The 24,097-nt window shown below is 48.9% G+C and overlaps 1 protein-coding gene across 1 annotated transcript in view; it reads left to right on the top strand.

Annotated features, from left to right (window-relative positions):
- UST (uronyl 2-sulfotransferase) overlaps window positions 1–24,097 on the top strand; it is a 129,566-nt gene that overhangs the window by 26,847 nt on the left and 78,622 nt on the right. The window contains exon 2 of the mRNA XM_032972840.2: window positions 6,031–6,074. Within this exon, the coding sequence (XP_032828731.1) occupies window positions 6,031–6,074 (44 nt within the window). The remainder of the gene's footprint in view (window positions 1–6,030; window positions 6,075–24,097) is intronic.

Raw genomic sequence — 24,097 nt, 5'->3', positions numbered from 1 at the left:
AACAATGCCAAGTCTGGTGACACGTGCGCCCACGCACGCCCACACGTTTCTCTCGAGCTCGTTAATGATAACGGGTTCGCCCGCATCTCCCCGAGACGCTTCCTGCGGGCATGAGAGGAGTGGCCCACCAGCTTCTGAGCGATTCCGCAGACCACATCCTGGCCCCAGCGAGGGCACTGGAACGAGTCGCCCCTCCGTGTAATCTCCGTACACACGGGGCGAATTAAAAGTCCCCACTTTTTTATGAACCCAAACGAGCCAGCCTTGGCATTTCCGAGCGCTCTCTCAGGCAGGTGTCATTAATAGACTTTAATGTACATTTCGCGGAGCGCCATGAATTACCAAACGCACTTTATTGGCCTCGTCGCGTGGGGGCCCTTAAAGCCCCCCCCCCGCGCTCGCGCCAGCGCTTCGTAACCAAGCCCGTGCGGAGGCGGCGGCGGCTGGCTCGGCGCAAGCACGACGTCTCTTCACGGACGAGGGGCGACACGGTCTGCTTGTTTGTCCGTCTTTGCGCTCTCCTCTAGCTCTCATCCCGTCGCTTAATTGTGCTCATTCGTGAATTTGTTCGGCCCCTCGCAGCTCATTACCGCTGGCTTTTGTGGCTTTGCGCATCGCACGGGAGCCCGCAAATTCGAGCGAGGTTTTTTTTTTGCGCAGCAGACGGAGTGCAATTGGCGCGAACCCGGGAGGAATGACCGCCACTGGTGTTCGATACCGTACCGTCGTTTTTCGAATTAAGAATATATCTAAGGGGAACTGAGTCTTAAGAAAAGAGGTCGGCCCCCTTCCAGCCTCTCCACTACGGCCTCTCCCCCCCCCCACCCTTCCCCCCTCCCCACCAAATGCCACGGTGCTGGTGTGCAGCGCGGCTTTGCAAGCGATCCGCCGTCGCTGTAACTGCATCGCATAATTATTGCGGTTTGAAACATTCCACCGAAGGCAAAGCCAAAAGGGGTTAACGCAAGTGTAGGTGGCATTGTTTTGTCATAGGTGTCATTTTGCAACTTGCAACTGATAGCAGGCGGCACACGCCAGCTGGCGGAATTTGCAAGGGGACATTTTTCACGAGGCGATTGGCGGGCGAATTGCGCGCTCGCGTCTAAGAAGGAAAAAGGGAAATCGCCGTGACGTTTTGTTCGACGGTTCGTGGCAGAACGCAGCTCCGTTGTTGGGAAAATTGTCGAACGAACGCCGACGCCAGCAAGTTGACCCGGCACGAAGCTCTCGCCGAGAACAATAAACCGCGACGGGAATTATTGTCGCGACCCATTTGGGAAACGGCAAGGGGAGTTGGCAAAGACGAGGAGGAATGTTAAATGTTGCTCGGTGCACCCGAAGGAAAGTTTAGGAGAGAAATCGCCAAGGGTGGGAGATTTTTTTTTATTGCAACGTTTTAATTTTTCAACTTTTCAGAACGTGGTGCTTGGGGGGAGGAGTGAGAGTGGAATGGGATTAATAATTGTAGAAACGTCATTAAAAATACTGTAGGCATTTCACCTCCTCGATTGGAGTAGGGCTTTTAATAATTCATGTGGAGTTCGCAAGGGATTTTATTTCTAACGCTATATCCGATAGTGTTTTTCATAATTGGATACTCACTTTATTGCAGGTTTGTGGCTGAAATTTAGCATAACATTGTTAATACATCAATAAAAATGAATAATCATGATAGTAACAACAATGTTCAAACATTTTTCCATTCTCCTCATGCCACGTTATTTATTGGGATATTTGACGATACTTCCCCATGCTCGTCAGTACGAGTTGATGAAGTTGGCCGGAAATCCAACCGAGGTTGCTGGATTAATAGCGCGCAGCGCGGACCACTGCACCACCACACTCCCCTCAGAGTTAATAAAATCAAGTACAGTGCATTGTTGTTCTTCCCAGGATAACGGTGCACCCGCGGCAACTTTACACTGCTAACGAAGCACACGTGGACATTAAACATCGTCGAAAGTTTTTTTTTAACTTGACAAACGGTGGATAACCGTTGCGGTGTAACGGCCGCTCGGGTCACCGGGTCGGATTCGATGTCCCGTCGTGGAAGTTGAAGCTCTCTCCGTAGTATTCCTCGTCCCCTAAATCGTCCACCTCTGTCCACCCAGCGGCATAAATGGGTTCGCCGGGGTCATGGCGATCGGCAAGGGCCGCACGCGGTGGGTGGGGTAAAGTGTGGACGTTCCTCAACTCGAACTGCTACGTCTGGCCCAGCGTGGAAGAGTAGGCCAAAAATACCCTCTGGATGGGGGGGGGGGCTTTCTAGAGCTCCCTCTAGTGGAGAGGCCCCTTCAGCCAGCAGCGGCGCAATAAAGCCATTGCAGGGGCTGCGCCCATAACCATTGTTGAAAACAACGAAGCTGCAAGTGCTTGCTTGTGCATACTCTTAATTCCTCCTTTCCTAAATCTTTTGCTTTGTGTGGGGGAGGGTGGGGGGGGTGGGGGTGTTCATCGCGAATTCATCAGAGACTTTGTTGCAGCCTTCCAAGCCGCAACTGGCCTTCGTAAGAAGTTACACGTGTGTGTGTGCGCGTGTGCATGTGTGTGTGTGCATGTGTGTGTGTTCCACTTGGAGCAGAGAGTGGGGGAGTGGTGGCCCTGTCAAAATGCGTTGGTCCTTCGGCCTCTCTCGCTCCCTCTGTCGTGACGGAGCGGATCGCGATGCTCGGCAGTTTTCACCGCGGGATCCAGTTTCGTGGACGACTACACGGCGGAAGCATGGCGATGGCCATCCCAAGTTATTCTATTTAATCGAAGCCCTTGTGAATTATCTGACGTCTGCAAGCGGAGACGTACTCGGAAACGGAATCGCGTTAGTTGAATCCGACTGTATTTTTCAGCATCTTGCGTGGCCAACGTCGAGAGGATTGAATCGGGGTTTCCGAACGTAGAGTTGTCGTTTTGGTTGTAAGCTTCTATGTTTCTTTAGATTATTTATGAGATCTTTCAAGTCTCCGTGACTTTATCCGTTCTGTCAAAGTATTGCATAACCGTATAAAAAGTTTTTCATATGCTCCAGTGGAGGAAAATAAAATATTTTTTGCAAACCAAATTCTTGTCAAAGCAATAAAACGTTCAAGTAATATGATCTGAAAATGTTTATATTTTTTTACAAGGAATCAGGTTTTTTAAACTAATTCTAGCGTGCTCTAAAAAGTATAAGGGCGTAAACAACGTATATTAAACTAAGATAACACAAACCGCTGAAAACAAAACATACTGTACTCTTGGGGGGGGGGGATATACATTTCCAGTAACATCTTTACTTATTTATTAAAAGCACAAAAAACGAAGTTCCACCGTAAGTATTTTCGCTTGGCAAAAACACATCGGTTTAAAGAAACTGTCGGCATTGACGTAATCCGGAGGGGGCTTGGAAGGAGAGGTTAAAAACAATGTGGTTGGACTTCCTTAAGTCGGGTTGGGTGGGGGCATGGTGCCTCTTCCATAGGCCTGCCTGAACATAAACAACAACACGCCCGCTAACAAACAGTGCCGAGCAACTCAATAACTCAGTACTAGGGGAGGCCCAGGACCGGATCGGATATAATCGGGCACGCGGCGTTGGCCGTGAGCGGGAACCGAACTCTGGTGGCCGGGTTCGTCGCTCGGCTCACTAACCGCTACACAAGCACACGCACAAACCCATGCAGGTTGGCGTCGCCCTGCATTTGCGGACGAAAGAAAACTGAACGGATGTCGTATTTGCACGGGACGAAGCTGCGGACGCGGAGGGAGCGCTGCTGGCTGAACGAGCCCCTGGGGAACGGCGCCTCGCGCTGCAGAGATCCCTGGCTGAACCTTGCGTAGCCGTGGCGGTGGGCCCCCGCTTTGTGCTCTCGCTTAAAAAACATGAATTCCGGTGCAAAACGGAGGACCTTGTAGCCGTGAGGCCTTTGCTCAATCGGGTAAAGGAAGGATTCGAGCAGAAGGAGTCGCCGTTCTAATTTCTTGTACACGCCGCTGCTGGCAGTAGGAGAAGCCAAAGGACCAAGAGTAGGACCCCCAACGTCATAAGAGGTTGGGGGTCCTACTCTTGCAGGCTGGCCAGACAATCTCAGAAGAGGTGGGAGTACCCACACTTTACCTCACCGCACGCGACCTGCTGATTGACACCGTGCCGTTGCCCATTATACTGCGGGGTTGACAGACGCGGCGGTTAAGAAACTTGTAAAGTGTTTCAACTTCTCTGCCGGGAGATTGACTATCGAACCAGAGGACCTCATTTTAATTTCCCACGATTAACCAGAAACTTGTAGTCGGTGCGGCACCTCAAAATATCAAATAAACAATTCCGGCGTCCCTTTTTTATTTTTTATTTTTATTTTAAGTTTCGCCTTCAGCATCCAATGAGAGTTTATAGACAAACCCTAATAAGGAGTGCCCTGTTTTTCTTGTCAAGTCCCGCGAGGTACCATTGGAATTTAAAAACGTATCCTCCCCCGAAGTCTTGTGGGAATTCGGCTGAATGTCAGCGGCATTTTTAAAATTTCACAAACTCATAACAATTTAAGCATCCTGCTCGCCTCTTACGAGGCTCTTGAAAGAGTAATGATAATGAGCATGAAACGGGAGGCGTTTTTTCAACAACTGTTTAAAACCATTTAAAGACAGTTTAACGCTTTTTTTAAGGTGCAATCCTCATCGTGACTGACAAATGGCTCATTGTCACCGCTAAGTGAACATAGCTTGATCCCTGTCAAGTGAGGAATATTTCCTATCTATTAAACATTATTCTGGCTATTAACGCTGGAGAATTATATTTCTCTGCATCCGTTGGGGGGGGGGGGGGGGGGAGCACAGCGAGTAGGAGCCGAGAGCGCACCGTCATCGCCGTTAATTATTTCCCGAGTTAGTGCTTTTGATATTATTGTGACGTGGCAACGGCAACCCACTTTTTTGGGTCCCTGTATGACCACGGATGCGTATTGCCTGTCCAGATTCATTTGTCCGCGTGTCCATCGTTGCGATTGCCCATGGGCGCTACGTAATCTGCTGACCGAAGCAAATGGAGGGTAAAAACCGCGTAAAGGTTCAGCAATGAGATTACTTGTTCCCACCGCTGTGGGTCGAAGGACCTTCATGAGTGGAAGTCCCTCGAGAGGCTCCCGTTAATTTAGGAGGAAGTCGCCAGAGCCCAGTTCAGATACCAGAGCTGTCAACCCCTTATCAGTGCCCCCTACCTCATCACAGACCAATTCTGACCTTATTGGGTCACCCCGTGCCCTTAGGGGCCGTCCATGAATGATGTCACGCGATTTTGGACGATTTTTGACCCCCCCCCCCTTTCGTCACACGGCGTCACAAAAAGTCACCCCTCCCCCTCAAATATGACGTCACAAAGCTCTGCCCCCCCCCCAAAAAAAAACATGCTTCAAATCGCTATAAACTATTGTCATTGTAGTGCGTATTTAATGTGGTGCTGCACTCTGATGTTGTAGGAGAAAACACTTATTAAAACGGCTATTTTATTAAGTAGAACGTGTTGTATTTATTTATTTAAAGTTGCGCATTTTGATGTGACGTCACATTTCTCAAACCACCCCCCCCTCGTCACACATCGTCACAAATGTCTGACCCCCCCCCCCCCACCCAGGTGCGTGACGTCATTTATGGACGGCCCCTTATAAATCTCAACGTTCATCCGACAAAATCCCATCACAAGGGAGAAACACAAACACATAGACAATGTTTTGGTGTTGCTCGTATTGAAACGGCTGTACGTCGTATGGACCTGAAAACTAAATTTATCTGTACAAAGGTACGGGTAAACCGTATGGGTTGACAAGTATGAGATACCACGAGCCACTGATCTTTGCTGTGGCCAGGACTCTAACTCGGATCATCATCGGGTTGAATTGTGCAGTCCGCTAACCACCTCACCTGTGGAACCCAGTCAAGAATATTATTGTTGTTCAAAATGTAACCCTCGGTTTTTGCCGAGGCCTACTTGGACACTATCGTTTGTGTTAATATCATGTTGGCATTGCAGGGTTTAAAATTAACAGACATCGCTCTGTTTTGCAGGAAATTCTTCAAGACTGGAGTATGATTTTCCAAGCAGACCAAAGGTACGATATTTTAAAAATATATATTTATTCAGATTTGCTGCATAGCTCAGGGTAACCCCCGAAAACTTACATTTCATTCGTTATTTGGCACAATTTGAATGCAGCCCCTTGAAATACCAAAAAGCCTGGATTGTGTTCGTTTAAAAAAATGTGCATGTTTATTCCAGCTAAAAAAAATCGTAACTGTTTTGTTGTTGTACGCCGATGTCGAGAATTGTAAATGCTCACGCAGAAAGATAAATTTGACGTTGGTATGAACCCACGTGTTTACTCACATCCACAGAAGGGGGAAGTGTTTAAGAGAGATAATTTGTTTTATATATACACACATACCTGGTGTATGTTCCCTCCAGAAAAAATTTCCACACTCAATCCTATACTAGGTCCATTGGAAAAATGTCAACCATTCTAAAACTTTAGATTTTTTTTGCATCGTCCGTCTTTCTTTAAAGAAATATACATTTTTTTACTTCTTGTATTTTTGTATGTTTTTGCAAGTCGATGTGGTCGTCGGTTTCAAACTCTACGTAGCGTAACCAAACCGATATCTCAGTGGGCCTTACTTGGTAAAATAAAAATTTTTTGTTTAGTTTAGCTTGGGTCTCACTCGGCTGGGATGGCACAAATAACTGCCCGGGTACAGTAATCGTTTTTTTCCAGAAGTGGCAGCCTACGTTTGAACCATACGGAGGAGTTGTTGTGAACAATCACAGTTAATTTTTGCGTCCCATCGCCGTGTAAGTAAAATGTGTGTCGTGCGCCCTCCTCCACCCGACACAGCCAATTCCTGACACATTTTACTCACACGGGGGTTACTGATATACGCACATGCGGGTTACTAATATTCTCCAAAAGGTTAAGAGAGGAGAGACTGAGATGGTTTAGGCACGTGTTGAGAAGGGACTAGGAAGATCGCTTGTTGTGTATCGTGTTCCGTGTTTTGTTTGGACATTGTATTTTGTCTGCAGTCACTTTCTTACCGAGTGAATCATTGCCACGTGACTTCGACGATAGGGCGAGCAGCTTGCAATCGGGAAGGTTGCGAGTTCAAATCCTGGCTGGGAGTTGACTCGGCCCACCATCCTTCTGGGGTCAATAAAATAGGCACCGCTTTGTTGGAAAGTCACCAGTGGTCCAAATGGATAGACCTGCTCCTGTCATAGGAACGTCGACTATGAACAGCAGATGAGTAACCGCATCGACACCCATTTGGGCAGAAACATCCCTTCGACTGAATTGATTTAGTTTTCTCAAGCACTCATTTGCTCCGGCGGCGCGAGACGTGCTGCATGGGAGGTGGGGTATGAATATTAGACGACCGTGATGATGATGACGACGATGGTGTTGTTTACGATAGTGATAGAGGCTGCGACAAGCTGCCATGTGCATCCGGGCGCCGCAGCTTCTCCCACAGCCTTAGCCAAGCGGCACAGCAAGGAAGTTCCCCCCCAATCTCCTCCATCTGCCCCTGCCATGAGGGGCATATTTCATTTCTAGGAGACATTCTTTCGGAGTTGAGCGGTTGATTTTTAGACGTACGATCGGGGACTCCGGCATAAATCCAAGCGTCCTTAGGTCAGGCTTTGTGTTGCTCCCCCTGCGCTCACGACCTTCCCGTGCGATTGGGGGGGAGTGAGTGCTCACTCGCTCGGTGAGGCGCGTTGCTCCACCACTCGCCGCCTCGCCGCCATCGCAATGAGGCTTAACGATTAAACAAGAGCATCCTCTGTTGATGACACACTGAATGTCGAAGCCGTTCCAGAGTTTTGGTGCGTTGAACCAATGTGGCTGAAGTTACGTACTCCTAGAAGGCCGTGTGGCGGATGGGATGTGTACATTTTTTTTAATGTGGTGGGACAGATATGCGAATGAGGAATATTGTTGTCCGCTTATTTTTGTTCAAAGATTAAGCGAGAGCTGCCTTAAATCTGGGCCTCCTGTAGCCGCCTGCTCGCAAAACGCCGCTCTGTGTGGCGGTTGTGGTCGGGATGTTTACAATGCCCCCCCCACCCCGGCACTGCCCGACAAATGCCGAACCAACTCTCCGATGTGTCCTCGGGTTGTGCCGTGCGTTGTTCGGCCCCAAGCTGAATTCCGTTTCTGAAGAAGTTTTTGTTTTGTGAGACCTAAAGGAGCAAACACTGTTTGGGGGGCTCGCTCCACATTAATTCGGGGCTCGGTGCAGCCTTCCCGGCTGCAAGCGGCCTTCATAAAAAAGTCCAACGTGTACATGTGGTCAACGTATATGGCGTTTTCTGCCGCCACGCTATATTGTCGAGGAATTTCAGCGGGGGCTGCTCGGTCCGGTTGCAAAAGAAAGCACAATTCGTTTGGTCCGAGTGCAACGCCAGTTTGTTATGCTTTTCCAAAGCAAAGGTCTTCACAGCCCCAGTCTTGAACCCCATTCTTCATTTTCCGCAAACACCGTGTGATGTTTACTGCACTGTATTTTTGTTGAGGTATTGCTTGCGCGCTCGTGCGTTTGTGGGGAGCGCCAGCGTGGCGGTTTGTGCGCCGCGCTACGAATCCGGCGGCCCGAGTTATATTCCTGCTTGCAGCCAATATCCAATTTTTTTTTATCTGATTTGGTCCTTTGCCTACCCTAGGTCGACTGGGCCTTAAATGAGTGCCGAGTGTGGTGTGTGTGTAAATACCGGCGCTCAGGAGACAAAGGTGACCGGGCGCGGTGTTGACCACCCACCACCCCTTCGTGTGACGTGCCGGCATTCATAGGTGCTGCTCGCTAACAGCACTGACACCAACAGCTCATTCAGGCTACACGGCTGGGAGGGGGGGTTAATCTTTGTATTTTGTGTGTCAGCGTGACTCGTGCGCGGCATGCATTTTTTTGTCGTCTTCCAATTTTGCTTTGACTTCGCCATGGCGCGCCTATTGAGCACACGTGAGCGCTTTGTAGCGCGCACACTCCTCGCGTGCCACGTTCGCGTGCCGCGTTCGTCACGTGACACGCTGTGAAGCCGCACGGCGAGTGTGTGCGCGACGGAGCGTGGTGGCATTTGAGGTCCAAGCTACGATCGCCGTCCTCGGAGTTTATTGCCGGTGGCACGAAACGGAAACGACATCGGTTTCTTTCGTTGGCCTGCAGCGTGGTGAGCGGCGGGGATGGGGGGGGGTCAGTGAGTGTTGTTGTTGGACATCTGTGAAAAAAGAGCTTCATCTCTCATCAGATTGCCATATTCTGATTCTGGTTTTGTTTGACACGGCCCTTTACACGCTTGCGTGTGACCCCGTTTGTGATGTCTTTCTACAAAGGCGGCCGGGCGCGGTGCTGGCCACCCACCCCCTCGTGTGCCGTGCCGGCCTTCATAGGTGCTGCTCGCTAACAGCACTTGCAGTATGTTAATTGTCTTTGATGTCTCCCTACGTGTTGTGGCGTGCGTGGGATAACGTTGGAGTGTCCACTGGGCCTATGCAGAACATTATTGCGAATGTTTTATATTACACGGTAACTCTTTGATACTTTAATTTTTCGAAATATCTTTTTGCCCCCCCCCCACCGCCCTTCCCTCCTGTTGCTTCCATGTCGTGAGGCTCTGGGACATTTCCGTTTAGAACTCTCGCAAGCGAGCAGTGAATCACGCTGGGTCAGTAAAAGGCCCTAGGAGGTGACGTCACACAGAGCTATTTTTGAAGCCATTTTATCCATAGCAGTGACGCACTTCCTATATGCCCTGGAAAGAGGGTTTTGCACATGTCGATAGAGCTGAGAGTTTACATTCGCTCACCTGAAATTAGCCGATTGTAAGTAAAAGTTTTAAAAAAACCTAAATGTCATGCGCAAACAGGCTGAGACCATCAATGGTCTCTACGCTTGAGAACCAAGTTTGTACAAATTCTGGATTCGAACCCAGCCAAATTTTCAGTTCTGGGTGACAATGTTGGATGCTGAGACCCAGAATATGCTTCACTTCTCGCATTCTGCTCTATCCTGGTTTGTCCCATCTAATCCAAAACTACATCCGTGTATCTGCTCTTAGCCCCGATGCTACGCAAGTGTTTTAATTCTGTCCCTTATGGTGGCCTTGATGATCATATAAACCCGTGGCCCGAGCATTCAACCTCGCGACTCTCTTGTGGTGCATCGGTTAGGACTCTGGACTCGCGATCGAGAGTTCGCTGGAGCAATTCGATCTCCCGGCGTGGCAATTGAAACAACGGGGTAAAGTTTCTTAAAAATCTCCTCCCCGCCTCTTGTCAACCCACAACGATAAATGGGTCGAGCGCTGTTGGTTAATGGACAGGTCATGTACGGTGGGGTAAAGTGTAGGTACATCTATCTAGGCCGGATACCCTCCAGCGAGGAACTCTATAGAGTTCCCTCGAGTGGAGGCCCTTTTGCCAGCAGTGGAACGAGCAGGAAATTGCAGGACTGCACCTTTATCTTGTCACCTTTTTATTCAACCTTGTTCCAATTCGGGTGCAAATCTTAAGCCAGGATTCTAACCCTAGCCGTAATCTTAGTTGCAATCCTCTTCCTATCGCCCCAGCCCTAACCCTTGCCCCTAACCCTTTCAAAATAACCCTCCACACATAGCCTTAGACACAACTACAGCCTAAGCCATTTCAAATTGCTGATCCTTGTTCATTGAATTTGCTGAAAAGTCTGTTCTCCTGTTACACCAGTGGTTCTTAAGCTGGGTTCGATCGAATCCCAGGGGTTCGTTGAGTCACTCTCCGGGGTTCGGCAGGGGTCAAGACACACACAGTGTAGCGGCCCGGTTCGCACCGGCAATGTCGGGCCCGTTTTTGCCGGCCGTCAAAAACTTGGCCACAAAATTTTTCTTCGCCGTGTTAGATTACAAATATTTAGTTGCTTAGGAAAAAATGTGTTACACGAAATAAATTCAGCCCACTTGTATTATTCGTGACGTCACGCTCCGCTTGGCCATCATTGGCTGCAGCTGATCACGCCACATTGCGTGATCAGGAACTTGGTGCGCTCAGTAGTCGACTTGTGGCTGTTGTGATTGTACGTCATTTGTGATTTTCGTTTAATCTTTCAATACCTTCACACTAACTATGTCGAGCAAAAAAAGGAAGTGGTTGGACGAATACGTACAATATGGATTCACGTGTATAAAGAAACGTGATGGGAGTCAGCGTCCTCAATGCATGATTTGCAATGCCAAGTTGAGCAATTCTAGTCTAGCACCGGCAAAAATAAAGGAACACTTCCTAAAGCTGCATGGAGATGGGAAATACAAGAACACAACGCTCGCTGAATTCAAGGTGAAAAAAGCCAGATTCGATGAAAAGGCTACTCTGCCTGTTCTCGGCTTTGTACCCATCGACAAACCGATCCTCACAGCATCGTACGAAGTTGCGTACCTGATCACAAAGCAGGGCAAACCACACACCATTGGTGAAACACTCGTAAAACCAGCTGCGTTGAAGATGGCGAATATGCTGGGAAAAGCTGCTGAAGATAAGTTATCCCAAATTCCTCTTTCAAATGACACTATCAGCAGCAGAATAGACGACATGAGCAATGACATGTTGGCTAAATTAGTTGCAGATCTGATTTCAAGCCCAGCAAAATTCAGCCTCCAACTCCACCAGACCACCGACATTTGCAATCTAAGCCAGCTTGTTGTATTCGTGCGCTATTTGAAAGACGACGTGATAAAGGAAGATGTTTTATTATGTAAGCCTCTTACAACAACCAAGGCAGTCGATGTGAAGAAACTCGTGGATGACTTCTTCAGAGACAACGATCTTTCGTGGAATATGGTTTCTGCAGTTTATAAAGGAAGATGTTTTATTATGTAAGCCTCTTACAACAACCAAGGCAGTCGATGTGAAGAAACTCGTGGATGACTTCTTCAGAGACAACGATCTTTCGTGGAATATGGTTTCTGCAATTTTGTTCGGATGGAGCTCCAGCCATGCTGGGACGACACTCTGGTTTTCGAGCGCTGGTGAAATCCGATGCACCACACATCATTGTTACGCACTGTGTTCTGCACAGGCATGCGTTGGCAACAAAAACCTTGCCTCCAAAACTGGCAGAAGTATTAAAAATTGTAGTTGAATGTGTGAACTACGTGCGAAATAGTACTATGAAGCGCCGCATCTTCAAAGAGCTGTGTAAGGAAATGGGCTCTCAATTCGAGGTACTTCTGTACCATTCTAACGTTCGGTGGTTATCCCGGGGAAAGGTGCTGAATCGTGTTTTTGCCATACGTGTGGAATTAGCCCTGTTTTTGTGAGAGTTCCAACATTGTCACGCAGATTGCTTCGAAAATTCTGAGTTCATTCTCATTTTGGCATACATGGCCGATATTTTCGATGCTCTCAATCATCTCAATCGACAGATGCAGGGCGGTGGAGTCAACATCATCGAAGCAGAAGAAAACCCGAAGGCGTTTAAAAAAAGCTACCTTCATGGAAACGACGAACACAGAATGATAACTTTGCAAACTTTCCCCTGCTGGACGACTGTGTAAGTAAGATCGAAGACGTGTCTGGAATTGGAGACATTTCTGTACCTGGGGAGCTGAAGCAAGAAATTGCCATGCACTTAGATGAGCTCGCAAAGTCTCTCGACGGATACTTCCCCACCAGAGAGTCACATCCAGCATGGGTGAGACAGCCGTTCACGTCTAGTGTTGCGACAGCAGATGTCAACGATGAATACCTCGAGGAAATCATCGAAATTCAGCAGAGCCAGCTTCAACAGCAACTCTTCAGAACAACAACGCTCTCAACGTGTTGGTGTCACCAAATCGTACCATACCCTCTTATTGCTAAGAAAGCCCTTGAGATACTCACACCGTTTGTTACAACTTATCTTTGCGAGCAATCTTTTTCGAGGATGGTAGACATAAAAACTAAGAAAAGGAACAGACTTTGTTGCGAAAATGCTATGAGAGTGGCACTTGCCAAGGTGAAGCCGCGCATTTCTGAACTTGTATCTGAAAGGCAACAGCAAAAGTCACATTGATTTGCAGTAAATATTCATTGAGTTATGTTTTTGTGTGAAATTCATGTTTTGTTGGTTTTGTTCTGTGAACACAGTGATTTTTTGTGCAACTGATGCATGATTCATTTTGTGCACTAATAAAATATATACCTATGTTTTGAAGAAATCATTTTATTTTTCCAATTACGAAGGTTTTAGTGAATGCACTGATGAAGCTTGCAGGGTTCAGTACCTCCAATAAGGTTAAGAACCACTGTGTTACACGATAACACGGGATTATTTCCAGCCGACAGGATAGTAAAAAAATTGATCGCAGGAATAACGCGGACCACTTATTAGTTTTCTTTGACTAATTATCCAATAGGTGTTTGGTTACAGTGCCAAGTTTAGATAATTACAATAGGCCAAGAGGTTAAAGAAATGGGTTCTGCGTGCATTGTTCAGAAAATTTGTTGAGTTTTGAAAATGCACCCAGGCCCGATGCGACGGATATGCAAGTTCAACCACCAGGCGCTGGTTCGAGTGTTTTAATCTGAAGCTGCAAAATCTACGTGTTGACAAAAACTGCGATTATTTAAAAGGCCTGCTATTTACAAACACAGCCTCTTTGTCCATCCACCGCTTGATGAGGACCTCTGCATGCTATACGGGGGTCTTGCGGTGGGTGGGGGGTTACCTTGCCATACTTCACCATGCTGGCTAGTGTGGGTTCAGTGAAGGCAGGCAGCATGGATGTGCGAGCACAGTATAGTACAACGCTGCTGCACTGGCCCCTGCCACCTATAACTTAGCGCAACGCCGCTTTATGCATTGCGATCCCACGTCCGAGCACGGTGCAGGCTCACTCTTGCTTAGCCTCCCGAGATCTGATGAGACCACCGGGCACACTTGCAGCCTGGCGAATTTTGTAGTTGAGAAAATCAGGCTGGATCAGCCTTGGCCAAACTATATATTCCATTTATTATCCGTGCATTTATTGAAATATTGAGCAGAAAGGGTCGAGGGCAAGTCGTGAAAAGGGTCGCAAATGCATTCAAAGTCTTTTTAAAAACGCCTCTCGCATTGCGACGGTTTTTTGAGAGCCAATTGACAGGCGCGCTCGTTTCACGTTGTGCTCCGCGATGGATCGGAGAGGACAGCGCCGCCTCAGCTCTTTATTTTGAGAGATTGCGCCGCTGGACATATATCAGAATATCAGATGAACGTATTGGGGGCCACCGTGCGAAAACACAAAACAATGGAACGGGCAGGACATGTTGAAGATTACAAGGGTCTTTTCTTTTTTAACGTGCGTTGTACCATTGCTCGTTCTGTCTAAGGATGGCTGCGATAAGAACATCTCGAATGTACGCAACCGTAAATTTGGTACATTTGGAGGGCTCGTATCACTCCAGCGGTTTTGAGGCAGGGTGGGAGATCAGGGGGAAGCTGCGCTGGCCAGATTCTGGGTTCGAATCTAAGTAGTCGCCACTGCTTAAACTGGGTGCTCGTGTATAGTGAGTTGATAGACTCAACCCTGTCATCATTGACTTCGCGTAGAGACCCACAGACCCGCACATAGACCCATAGACTCGCACAGAGACACACGGACTCGCTCAGAGACCCACAGACTCGCTCAGAGACCCATAGACTCATACAGAGACCCATAGAATTGCGCAAAGACTGAGAGTTGTGAGGAAGCTGGGCTCTCGAGTGTTGATGGTCTCAGCCTGGCCAACAATTACTGCCCAAGTTGTGGTTCTGCACTTGAATTGCTAACATTCCAATTCGTAGTAGATGGAGCCATGAAATCTGCTTGTGTTCACTGATGCTCGGTGGATTATTACACCGCAGGATTGAAAGAGATGGCTTTATTGGCGTGGGGAGGCCTTCATCCAATAGGAGATTGACCACGGGTGACGAAGATGCTGACAAAGCAAATACCACGTGATGATTATTATTAACTAGTATAATTAATTGACCGAGTGTTCTCCTGGTCAGAAGAGATATGGCAACAAAACAACAGATCTTGGGGTAAAGGGGCAAATATGTGGAGTAACTGAGTCGCATGAACCGAGGGTATATTCTATCCCACACGGCCGCACACTCCCACTTTCCTGTCATTAACGGGGTTAGCAGAACCGCTCGGCATTTGGCGGGCGACTGATTTTAATCCGTCGCGCTCTCTGTGGCGGCAACGTTGAGTGGTGCTGGCAGCAACAATGAGGCAGGATGTTTATGGTTACAGTGGTAATTTTCCCAAAAGGACAATTAACAGCAAATTGTCCCAATTGGCTAAGTTTCCTGTTTTGCTGCACATCTTAATATAGGCGACGAAAAAATAATGTTACCAAATTGTGTTTCTCCTTCTCGCCGAGACAGAGAGAGAGAGAGAATAGTCGTTGTGCGGAATTAATGATGCGCGCGATACCAATGCACGCGTGTCTTCGTGGCAATCCCTGCAACAGCTCTCAAGGAATCGTTCAAACGACCAATCGGCAGCTCTGGTAGCGTCCCAGGGCTTGACCAGAGAGCACGCTTTTAAGGGGGAGGGCAGGCAGTAATTTTAGGATGGAGCCCACCCCTCTCTCTCTCTCTCCTAAAGGGTAAACACGCCACCTGAAACATCCAAGAGGAGAGACAGCTGCTGCTCTTCCCGCTGCCAAAAATAAAATAAAAAAGCCACGGGCAGTTACGCCGAGCAGTGTGGGACACGGTGAGCGACACAAAGGAGCACGTGTTTCTTCGTCGTCGTCGTCGTCATCATCATCGCCGTCGTCTGTCCCTTCCGTCAGCGCATTAGCGACGGAGGAATGTCTGCCTTGGTTCTCATTTAGCCACGATTGCTGCTCCACGCAATCTCGCACCGTTCCTCTTCTGAGATCGTTTATCGCTGCATCTATCGCCACCTGGTTTTCTGTCTTGCCCCTTACTCCACACTGAACTTGCAATCCCGAGGTCACCGGGTTCATCCTCCCAGAGGGGCAGTTGAAACAATGAAGCAAGTTTCTGAAACGTCCCCCCCCCTCCACCCTCCCTGTCTTTATCCACCCAGCAGTAATAAATGGGTGCACCACAAGTTAGTCAATTGGCAGGTTACGTGTGGCGGGGTAAAGTGTGGCTTCCTCCCATGTCTCGCGTGAGACCTGGCCAGCGTTGAAGGTTAGGGCCAAAATACCCTCTGGAGCGGCGGTGGCCAACTGGGGTATCCCGAGCCGCCGCATGCGGCGCTTTAATTCACCCACATGCCGCTCTATCGAAGGGGCGCATAATTTAGAACACACCATCATGATGAATGTCTCCCGTGCTGTGTCGAAAACTGTCAATATACATATATACACACATATATACACTTGGCTCTTTGCGGAACTCATGGGTTCTTCTGGGCTCTTGGTCTGTTACAGGTTGGCCGCCCCTGGCTCTCGAGGGGGCTCTGCAGAGCTCCTCCTGAGTGCAGAGGCTCATACGCCAAGCAGCGGCATGCGCAAGCAATTACACAATGGCACCGTCACCTTTTAGATTTAACGTTTTTCTTATCTCACCTCCCGAGTGCTAAATTCCCCCCCCATCAAACACAGTGTTGGGGGCGGTTCGTGTACGAGACGCGGGGTGGTTGAGCGTAGGTCGGGTCCACAACTCTTCCCGTCGCTAGTGAATTAATTCCATCACGAGGCAACTGCTCAAGGAATGCTGCCACAATTCCCCGTGTGGCCCACGGGGCACTTTAAATGCCCACCTAATCAGCGGGCCAAATGGACCCGCTCGACAGCACTAATCGGAATTGGCCAACGCAGTTTCACTCTCTCGATCGAGATGTAAGTCCATCGCAGAATGTTTTATTTAAGTTAAAAGGAAAGGAGATGGAATTAAGATATCAGAAACTTAGCGGGGGTTACGAATATTTCCTCAGAAGGTGAAGAAGGCAGGAGGGACCGAGATGGCTTAGGCAAGTGTTGAGAAGAGACCAAGAAGATGGAATGAAAAGATCTCTGGATATTTTAGATCCGTAGACTTGCACAGAGACCCATAGACTCACACAGAGACCCACAGACTTTAAAGGGCTAAGGCGATGCCACTAGTACATGGCAGAAGGAGTCGAAGGAGTGCGAGGGTGAGGTGGAAGGATGCTGGGGGAACCAGATACTAGGACAGTGGATGTGACGAGTGAAGTGGTATAGAATGGAAGCACATAGAGAAAGGAAATCTGAGCAGCTGACTTCAGGCGAAAATGGGACTTGTGGCTTCAAAGAAGAATATATATTTTTGTCGTATTAACCTTGTAGAAAGCATTTTGTAATTTACATTGAGCGATTACAAGAGTGTTATTATTTATTCTTAAAAATTGTGCAGCATTCACGCTTCCACAGGTTTCCAACGGCCCCAGTTCGTACTGAACCGTGGAGTGCCTAAGAAAACAAAATCTTACAAAGGACCTCTGAAGTATTCCCTGCTACGGAACACAATTAAATTAAAAACATTGCTCTCTGTGGAATAAAATAATGATTTCGCCTTTATATATTTTCACGTCAATATTTTACACGCCCCATTCTTTTTTGTTTATTACTGCCGCGGACACGGCCGCTGCTTGCGATTGGAGTTTGGTGGTCAGATACGACAAGCCGCAATGCCATTAATTATTTTTTTAAACTAATACAACCAAAACCGGTCATCGCGGCTGAAGTTGTAAGCGGTTGTCGAAAACGAGCCTCGTCACCATGGCCCGAACCCGCTGCGGAGCACAGGAAGCGCCTAACGAGGAACAGATGTACGAGAGCCAGACACGGGCTCGCACGCGCTCGCCTCGGCCGCCAAACATTCAAACCCCATGCTCCACCTCACGTGGACGACCACCCCCCCCCCGCCGGCCGCTCGTCCACCCGCTCCACCTCTCACCGCCTCTGGCCTCACCGCCTCTGGCCTCACCGGCTCCGTAGGAGCCTCTGTACAGCCACCCATGGTTCTATTTAGTTTGTACGAGGGAAGATGAGGTAACGTTCCGCTGTGTTGGCCGTTGCGGCTTCGCGATGCACGCACAATCGGAAAGGCTTCCTGCGTGAGCCCCATCGCTATCATTGTCAAGGGCATGGATCGCAAGACTCCTCGTTATCTGGTGGAAAGACCGAACCCCGTCAAAGTGCCTCCAAATTAACACGGTTGGCTACGTACGATGCGAAAGAAGTTCAACGTACGTACGTGCGTGCATTGATCTTGCGTTCGCTCGCTATGTGTTTTTGTGAAATTATTGCAAGTCGCCATTCTCCTCGCCCCTTTCACCCGCGGTGATTGTCCCTAGCATTTCTTTTTTTAAAGCACGAAGATGAAAAGAACATATGTGATTACGAAGCCACCTCCGGAGCACATTGATGAATGTCTCAAGGTGCATTCCTGAGCAGTGATGTCCCGGGTATCGCGATAGAAAGAAAAAAAATAACCACGATTCTAGTTTGCAAGCGTTTAAACGGAGTAATTTAGAAAAGTCTTAAAAAGTCAAGTAAAGAATGTCGTAAAACTCTCGAGGTAGTAAAACTTCAACTGGACAAATCCTTAAGTTTGGGGTACAACTAAATAAACAAAAGTGCTCAAGAGCAAGTTTATAATTGGTTTCCATTACTCTGTTAGGCCACCTGAGTACGGTGATTATCGTTATCAAACGGCTGCAGTTATTAGGGATTGAGAAGCGTGGGACTGGCTCGGTGTTCACGTGAACTGCGTGGCACGGGTTCAGTGTTCACGTGAACTGCGCGGGGGTGGCTCGGTGTTCACGTGAACTGTGTGGGACTGGCTCGGTGTTCACGTGAACTGCGTGGGACGGGTCCAGTGTTCACGTGAACTGCGTAGGATGGGTTTGGTCTTCACGTGAACTGCGTGGAAAGGGTTCGGTGTTCACGTGAACTGCATGGGACGGGTTTGGTCTTCACGTGAACTGTGTGGGACTGGTTCGGTGTTCACGTGAACTGTGTGGGACTGCTTCAGTGTTCACGTGAACTGTGTAGGACGGGTTTGGTTTTCACGTGAACTGTGTGGGACTGGTTTGGTGTTCACGTGAACTGCGTGGGACTGGTTCAGTGTTCACGTGAACTGCGTTGGGACTGGTTCAGTGTTCACGTGAACTGCATGAGACTGGTTCGGTGTTCACGTGAACTGCGTGGGACTGGTTCAGTGTTCACGTGAACAGCGTGGGACTGGTTCAGTGTTCACGTGAACTGTGTGGGACTGGTTCAGTGTTCATGTGAACTGCGTGGGACTGGTTCAGTGTTCACGTGAACTGCGTGGGACGGGTTTGGTCTTCACGTGAACTGCATGAGATGGATTCGGTGTTCACATGAACTGCGTGAGACGGGTTCGGTGCTCACATGAACAGTGCGCGGTTTTTCACTTTTGAACCGGACGGTGTTTTTTTTTCCAGGGTCGTAGCCATGTGCTGTTCGGCACAATGTCCGACGTTTCGCTCTGCACTTGGCGTGTCTCTGGTCGTATTTAAAGTGTGGAGTTGGTGAAGTATGGTCAAAGCAACCGTCGTGACTGACAACGTTGGGAGGCCTTCATCCAGAAGTGGATTGACAGAAGCCTATATATTATTATTAATATTATATATTATTAATATTATATATTATTATTATTCACCTATAGCCAATTTGCTTCATGTTTTTTTTTGTATCCATTAACTAATTTACAATTTTACGTTTTATAATTAAAACAAATTTCAGTGGCTTGCTTGCGTGATGTTGTTGTCGTGTTTTTGTGCAGTTCAAGAAAAACTTTGCATTTCATTTTAGTTTGGCACAACCTAACATCGGTTTCGGTGGTTTCTTTGGGATGGATTTGTTTAATGCTTAAATGAATAACAATTTACCACAAGTGTGTGCCAAATGTCGAACCTACAATGCCAAATCATACGGTTCATGGTGTAAGAATGTGATTTGGATGCGTAAATGTAGGGTGAGCAATGTATAACATTTCGGCGTTCCATTGAGCGTTAACAATGCGATATATATTTTTATACATACATACATTTGCGCAGCTCGCCCGATGCGTTCTCGGGTCATCCCGCGCGCCGTCCGGCACGACGTCCGACGTTTCGCCTCTTTGGAAACCGTTCGGGGAAGCGAAACGACGGACATCGCGCCCAACGGCACGTTGCCGCGGCACGTCCCGAGGACGCATCGGAGAGCCGTGCAGCGCCTACGCAGTCAAAATCTGCGCGGGGCGTTCGTTGCACTTCTACTTTCGCTCTCTCCCGTGATGCGCGCACCAGACCAGCGCACGCTCGTCGTACGAGCGCGAGTTTTTTGGTAACGCACGCTTGTACAGAGTGACGTCGGTTTCACTCGGCCGCCATTTTTTCCACGTGATTTTTTTTTCTCTCTCTCTCTCTGGCTCTCTCGTGTTTTTCAAAGCAGCGCGGGGGGCGGGGTGGGGGGCTCGACCAGGCTGCCCCGTCGGAACACAAAGCGGTTCCCTTAATTGCGTCCCAGTAATTACGGCATGGCGGGTGGCTGGGCACGGGGTAAGGGGATTTCACGCGAACACCGAACCCGTCCCGCCTGCTGCAGCTCAAGCTGGATTGGAAGTGGCGAACGAGAAACAAAATTTCGGCTCCCCGGGTATCGAGCCCGGTGGAATCTTTTGTTAGCGGTAGGCCCGAGACGCGTCGAGCGGCGGCGGCGGCGGCACCGTGCCGCGTGCGAGTTGGCCGCGTGGCCTGCGGTGCGCGAAGGAGTTGTTCGGCGATTCCTGCCAAGTTGACGGTGGGGGCAAGAGCACAATTAACGACGATAATAAATTAAAAACTCGACGCGTCCGTCGATAGCAGCCTGGCTTTAAAATGAAAAGTTTCCCTAACCGTCACCAATCATATACTTTAAATAAAAAGTATATGAATGGTGACAGTTCGGGCAATTGCCCTTTTGTTGTTGTTGTTGTTGTGACAAAACGCGAGCCCGCTACAATACACCAATCAACATTGGAGGGGAAAGAAAATTCGGTGACAATTCGAATTCGGCGCGACGGGACCGTACATAGTGGGGGAGTTGGGAAATTGCCCTTATTAACGGCACATAAGAGAAACCAGAGAGGCTTTCCTCTGGCTTTGCCACGAAGAAGCGCCGTACGCATGTACGTTGAACTTCTTCCGTACCATACGTAGCCAACCGCGCTAATCGGAGGTGCGATGTCGCCAGGATCAATGCTGTTGGCAAATTAGTTTTTGTGGTTTTTATTTTGCTCGCTGTGCCTGTGCACCGCTGCCAGAGCAGCACCGCGCGTCTTTCTGCTCTGCCGAGTGATGATGGCCTTTTTTTTTTGTTGTTGAGGTTGCCTTCCTGAGAAGTCTTGTCGGTCTTCCCGCCGCGTTTAAAAGGTCCGGCTTTTTGCCCGTTGCCTCCGCGCGTGCAGTCCCTCCCCTCCTCTCCTCACAAAACGGTGAAGGTTTCGGCCCTGCAATGGCTCGCTTGCACCACAGCCGGCCGAAACGTGTCCACGAAGAAGGAATTCTAAAGAACCCCTCTGGAGGATATTTGGACCTACTCTTCCACGCTGGCCCGACATCTTGGAATAGGTGGGAATACCCACGCTTGACCCCATCGTACATGACCTAACTGTGATGATACCAAATTATTATACTGCCGCGCCGGCAGATGGAATCGAAACGGTGTCCTCTGGATCGCAAGTCCGGCGCGCTGCCCGTTTCACCGCTGTGCCCATCATCGCTCTCGTCTGGCACTGTGACATTTTCTTCCCGTGACGCATCCCGGTCCCAACGGGGGCAGCTGAAGCACGGCGAGGGAAGCACCGAGGATTTCGAAGCCCCAGGGAGATTGAAAGCGAGCGGAGGAGGATTTCATCACTGCTGTGGTTGACAAAACTTCATGGAAAAATGTTTTCTGTAGGTGTGGACCGACCCCCACTCCCCCCGTCTCTCCCCGGGGCAAAATAAAAAAAAAAATATTTTATTTATTTTACCAACTGAGGTGTAAATGTTTTTCTGAAAAATAACTGGCAGTAGGGGGGAAAAATTAGACCCTCCGCCCCCCTACGAAAAAAACCGAATACTTTGCTAGAGTACAGTGGAGGGGGTTTATTATTCTATTTTCTCCTCGCTCCTTCATCGCTGGAGTCTGCGCGGGACATCAGAAGCCGTGTTCCCGATGCCTTGAAAGGGGAAACCCCGTGATGACTGTTTTTTTTCTGTTCGCAAACAAGTTTTCGGGTAAATACCCCCCCCCCCCCGCCCCCCCGCTGGGTTCGCGAAGGCAATCGGCCGACATGGCTTGAACCGAAGCGAAGGGGTTGCAGTAGCAGCAGCAGCAGCTCCGTTTTTCCCTCGCCCTTTGTGTGTGTGCCGGCGCTGCCGTCGCACATTTTTCAATCATCGTCTCATTGTAAAGTTTCTTTGACGCTACTCGATGCGTCATCCTGAGTGTATTTCTTTTTGGGTTTTTAAGTAACAGTGATTTTCCAGCCCATTTCGAAGCCCTCCACAATTCCTTATCGGTCTTGGGGTTGTTTTGACCATACTCCACCACGCTGGTTACCGGGGGTTGGGGGGGGTGAGGACGTGGTGGAGGGGGGGGGGCACCCAGGGACCGTTCACCACCGATGTCCGCCACGGGCAGGTATCAAAGTCAGGTTGCCAGGATAGCCAAGCGGTGGCAAAGGTGCAGCCCTGCAATTTCTTATGCACGCCGCTGCTGGTGCGAAGGCCCTACACTGGATAGAGCTCTGGAGAGCCCCTCCAGAGATTGACGAAACATTGATGATTAAATATATTTATATGTATATACAAAATATAGTTAAGACTCTTCAACAAGGACCTCCACAAACAATACATTGTGGGCTTATGATGAAAATAATGGTGGTGGTGATAATAATAATGATTACCTTGAGAGAAAAATAAACAAACCAATTGATTTCACTTTTATTGCAAGTTGTAAGAACAAATTAATAATAATGGCACACGACGGCAGGCCAGCGTGTCCCAGCGTGTCTCAGCATGAGCCAGATGCAAGTGCAACATCTCCCGAGCGGAAATAACCCCGAAATGTTGTAATGAAGCCAGAGGTCATGGCCGTCCCTGGTATCGGTGCCTGGTTTCACTCTGCCGGCCGCACTGCCCTCATGACTGTGAGCTCGCAACTTGGGATGCCTCCGTGGCCTCAACGCCTCCGTGGCCTCAACGTCTCTGTGGCCTCACCTCTACAGGAGCCTCTGTGCAGCCACCCACGGTTCGATTTCGTTTTTACTTGGGGCGATCAGATAACGTTCAGCTGTGTGGCTGCTGCGACTTGCACAGTCGGAAATGCTTCCTACGTTAGGCCCACCGTTATCATCGTCAAGGCCATGGATCGTAAGACTCCTATTTATCTACAATGTGAAAGAAGTTCAACATACACAGTGTGGAATTTCCACCACTGGTACGGGACCGCCTATAGATAAGAGAACGACATGTTGCCCGCTTAAGCGCGGGATACAATGTTTGACGTTGATGAGACAATGCGGATTTGCGCCATGAGTTGTGTGTGGCGGGTTTTGAGCCGATAGGGCTGCGCTCGACATTTTTAGCCGTGGCACTGTGGGAAAAGGTGCCCAGGTTGGCTCGGAGGTCAGGAGAGCCGAGTTGTCACCAATGAGATCCTGGGTCCAGGAGAGCCGAGCGATCACCACTGAGATCCTGGATTCGAATCCAAGCGGCTGCCCGGTCACACACACATGCAAAAAAACTCACCACATTAAATTTGGTTCTGCACTTAATTTAGGCTAAATACCAGCTGTGAGGAATGAAAATATCTATTTTTTTACTGTCATGTGATCAGCATTGCTCTCACGTGCACAGCGGCTGGGAAAATGGCGCCCTCTACAGTGTGGACCAGAGGTCAACATGGAAGGGGATCTCAGCGGTAGCTCTGCGATATCCGCTTCCGTGGGGCCGTTCACTGGGACAAAGAGAGACCCGAGTGGATTCTCTGACCCGTGGCGTGACGACACAGATGGCACAATCGAGGGCAGAATTGGAGAAAAATGACGAAACAAAACAGGAGAGAAAAAACGACTGTGGGCAGACGGGGGGTCCCCTAAGTCAGAACCAGTACTGGAGGAACCCGAT

This window comes from Petromyzon marinus, chromosome 49 (assembly GCF_048934315.1).
Source record: "Petromyzon marinus isolate PM22_M1 ecotype Great Lakes invasive population chromosome 49, UKy_Petmar_22M1.pri1.0, whole genome shotgun sequence".
Taxonomy (NCBI): Eukaryota; Metazoa; Chordata; class Hyperoartia; order Petromyzontiformes; family Petromyzontidae; genus Petromyzon; species Petromyzon marinus.
The sequence above is the reverse complement of the archived record's forward strand: the minus strand, read 5'-3'. Positions and strand labels throughout refer to the sequence as shown.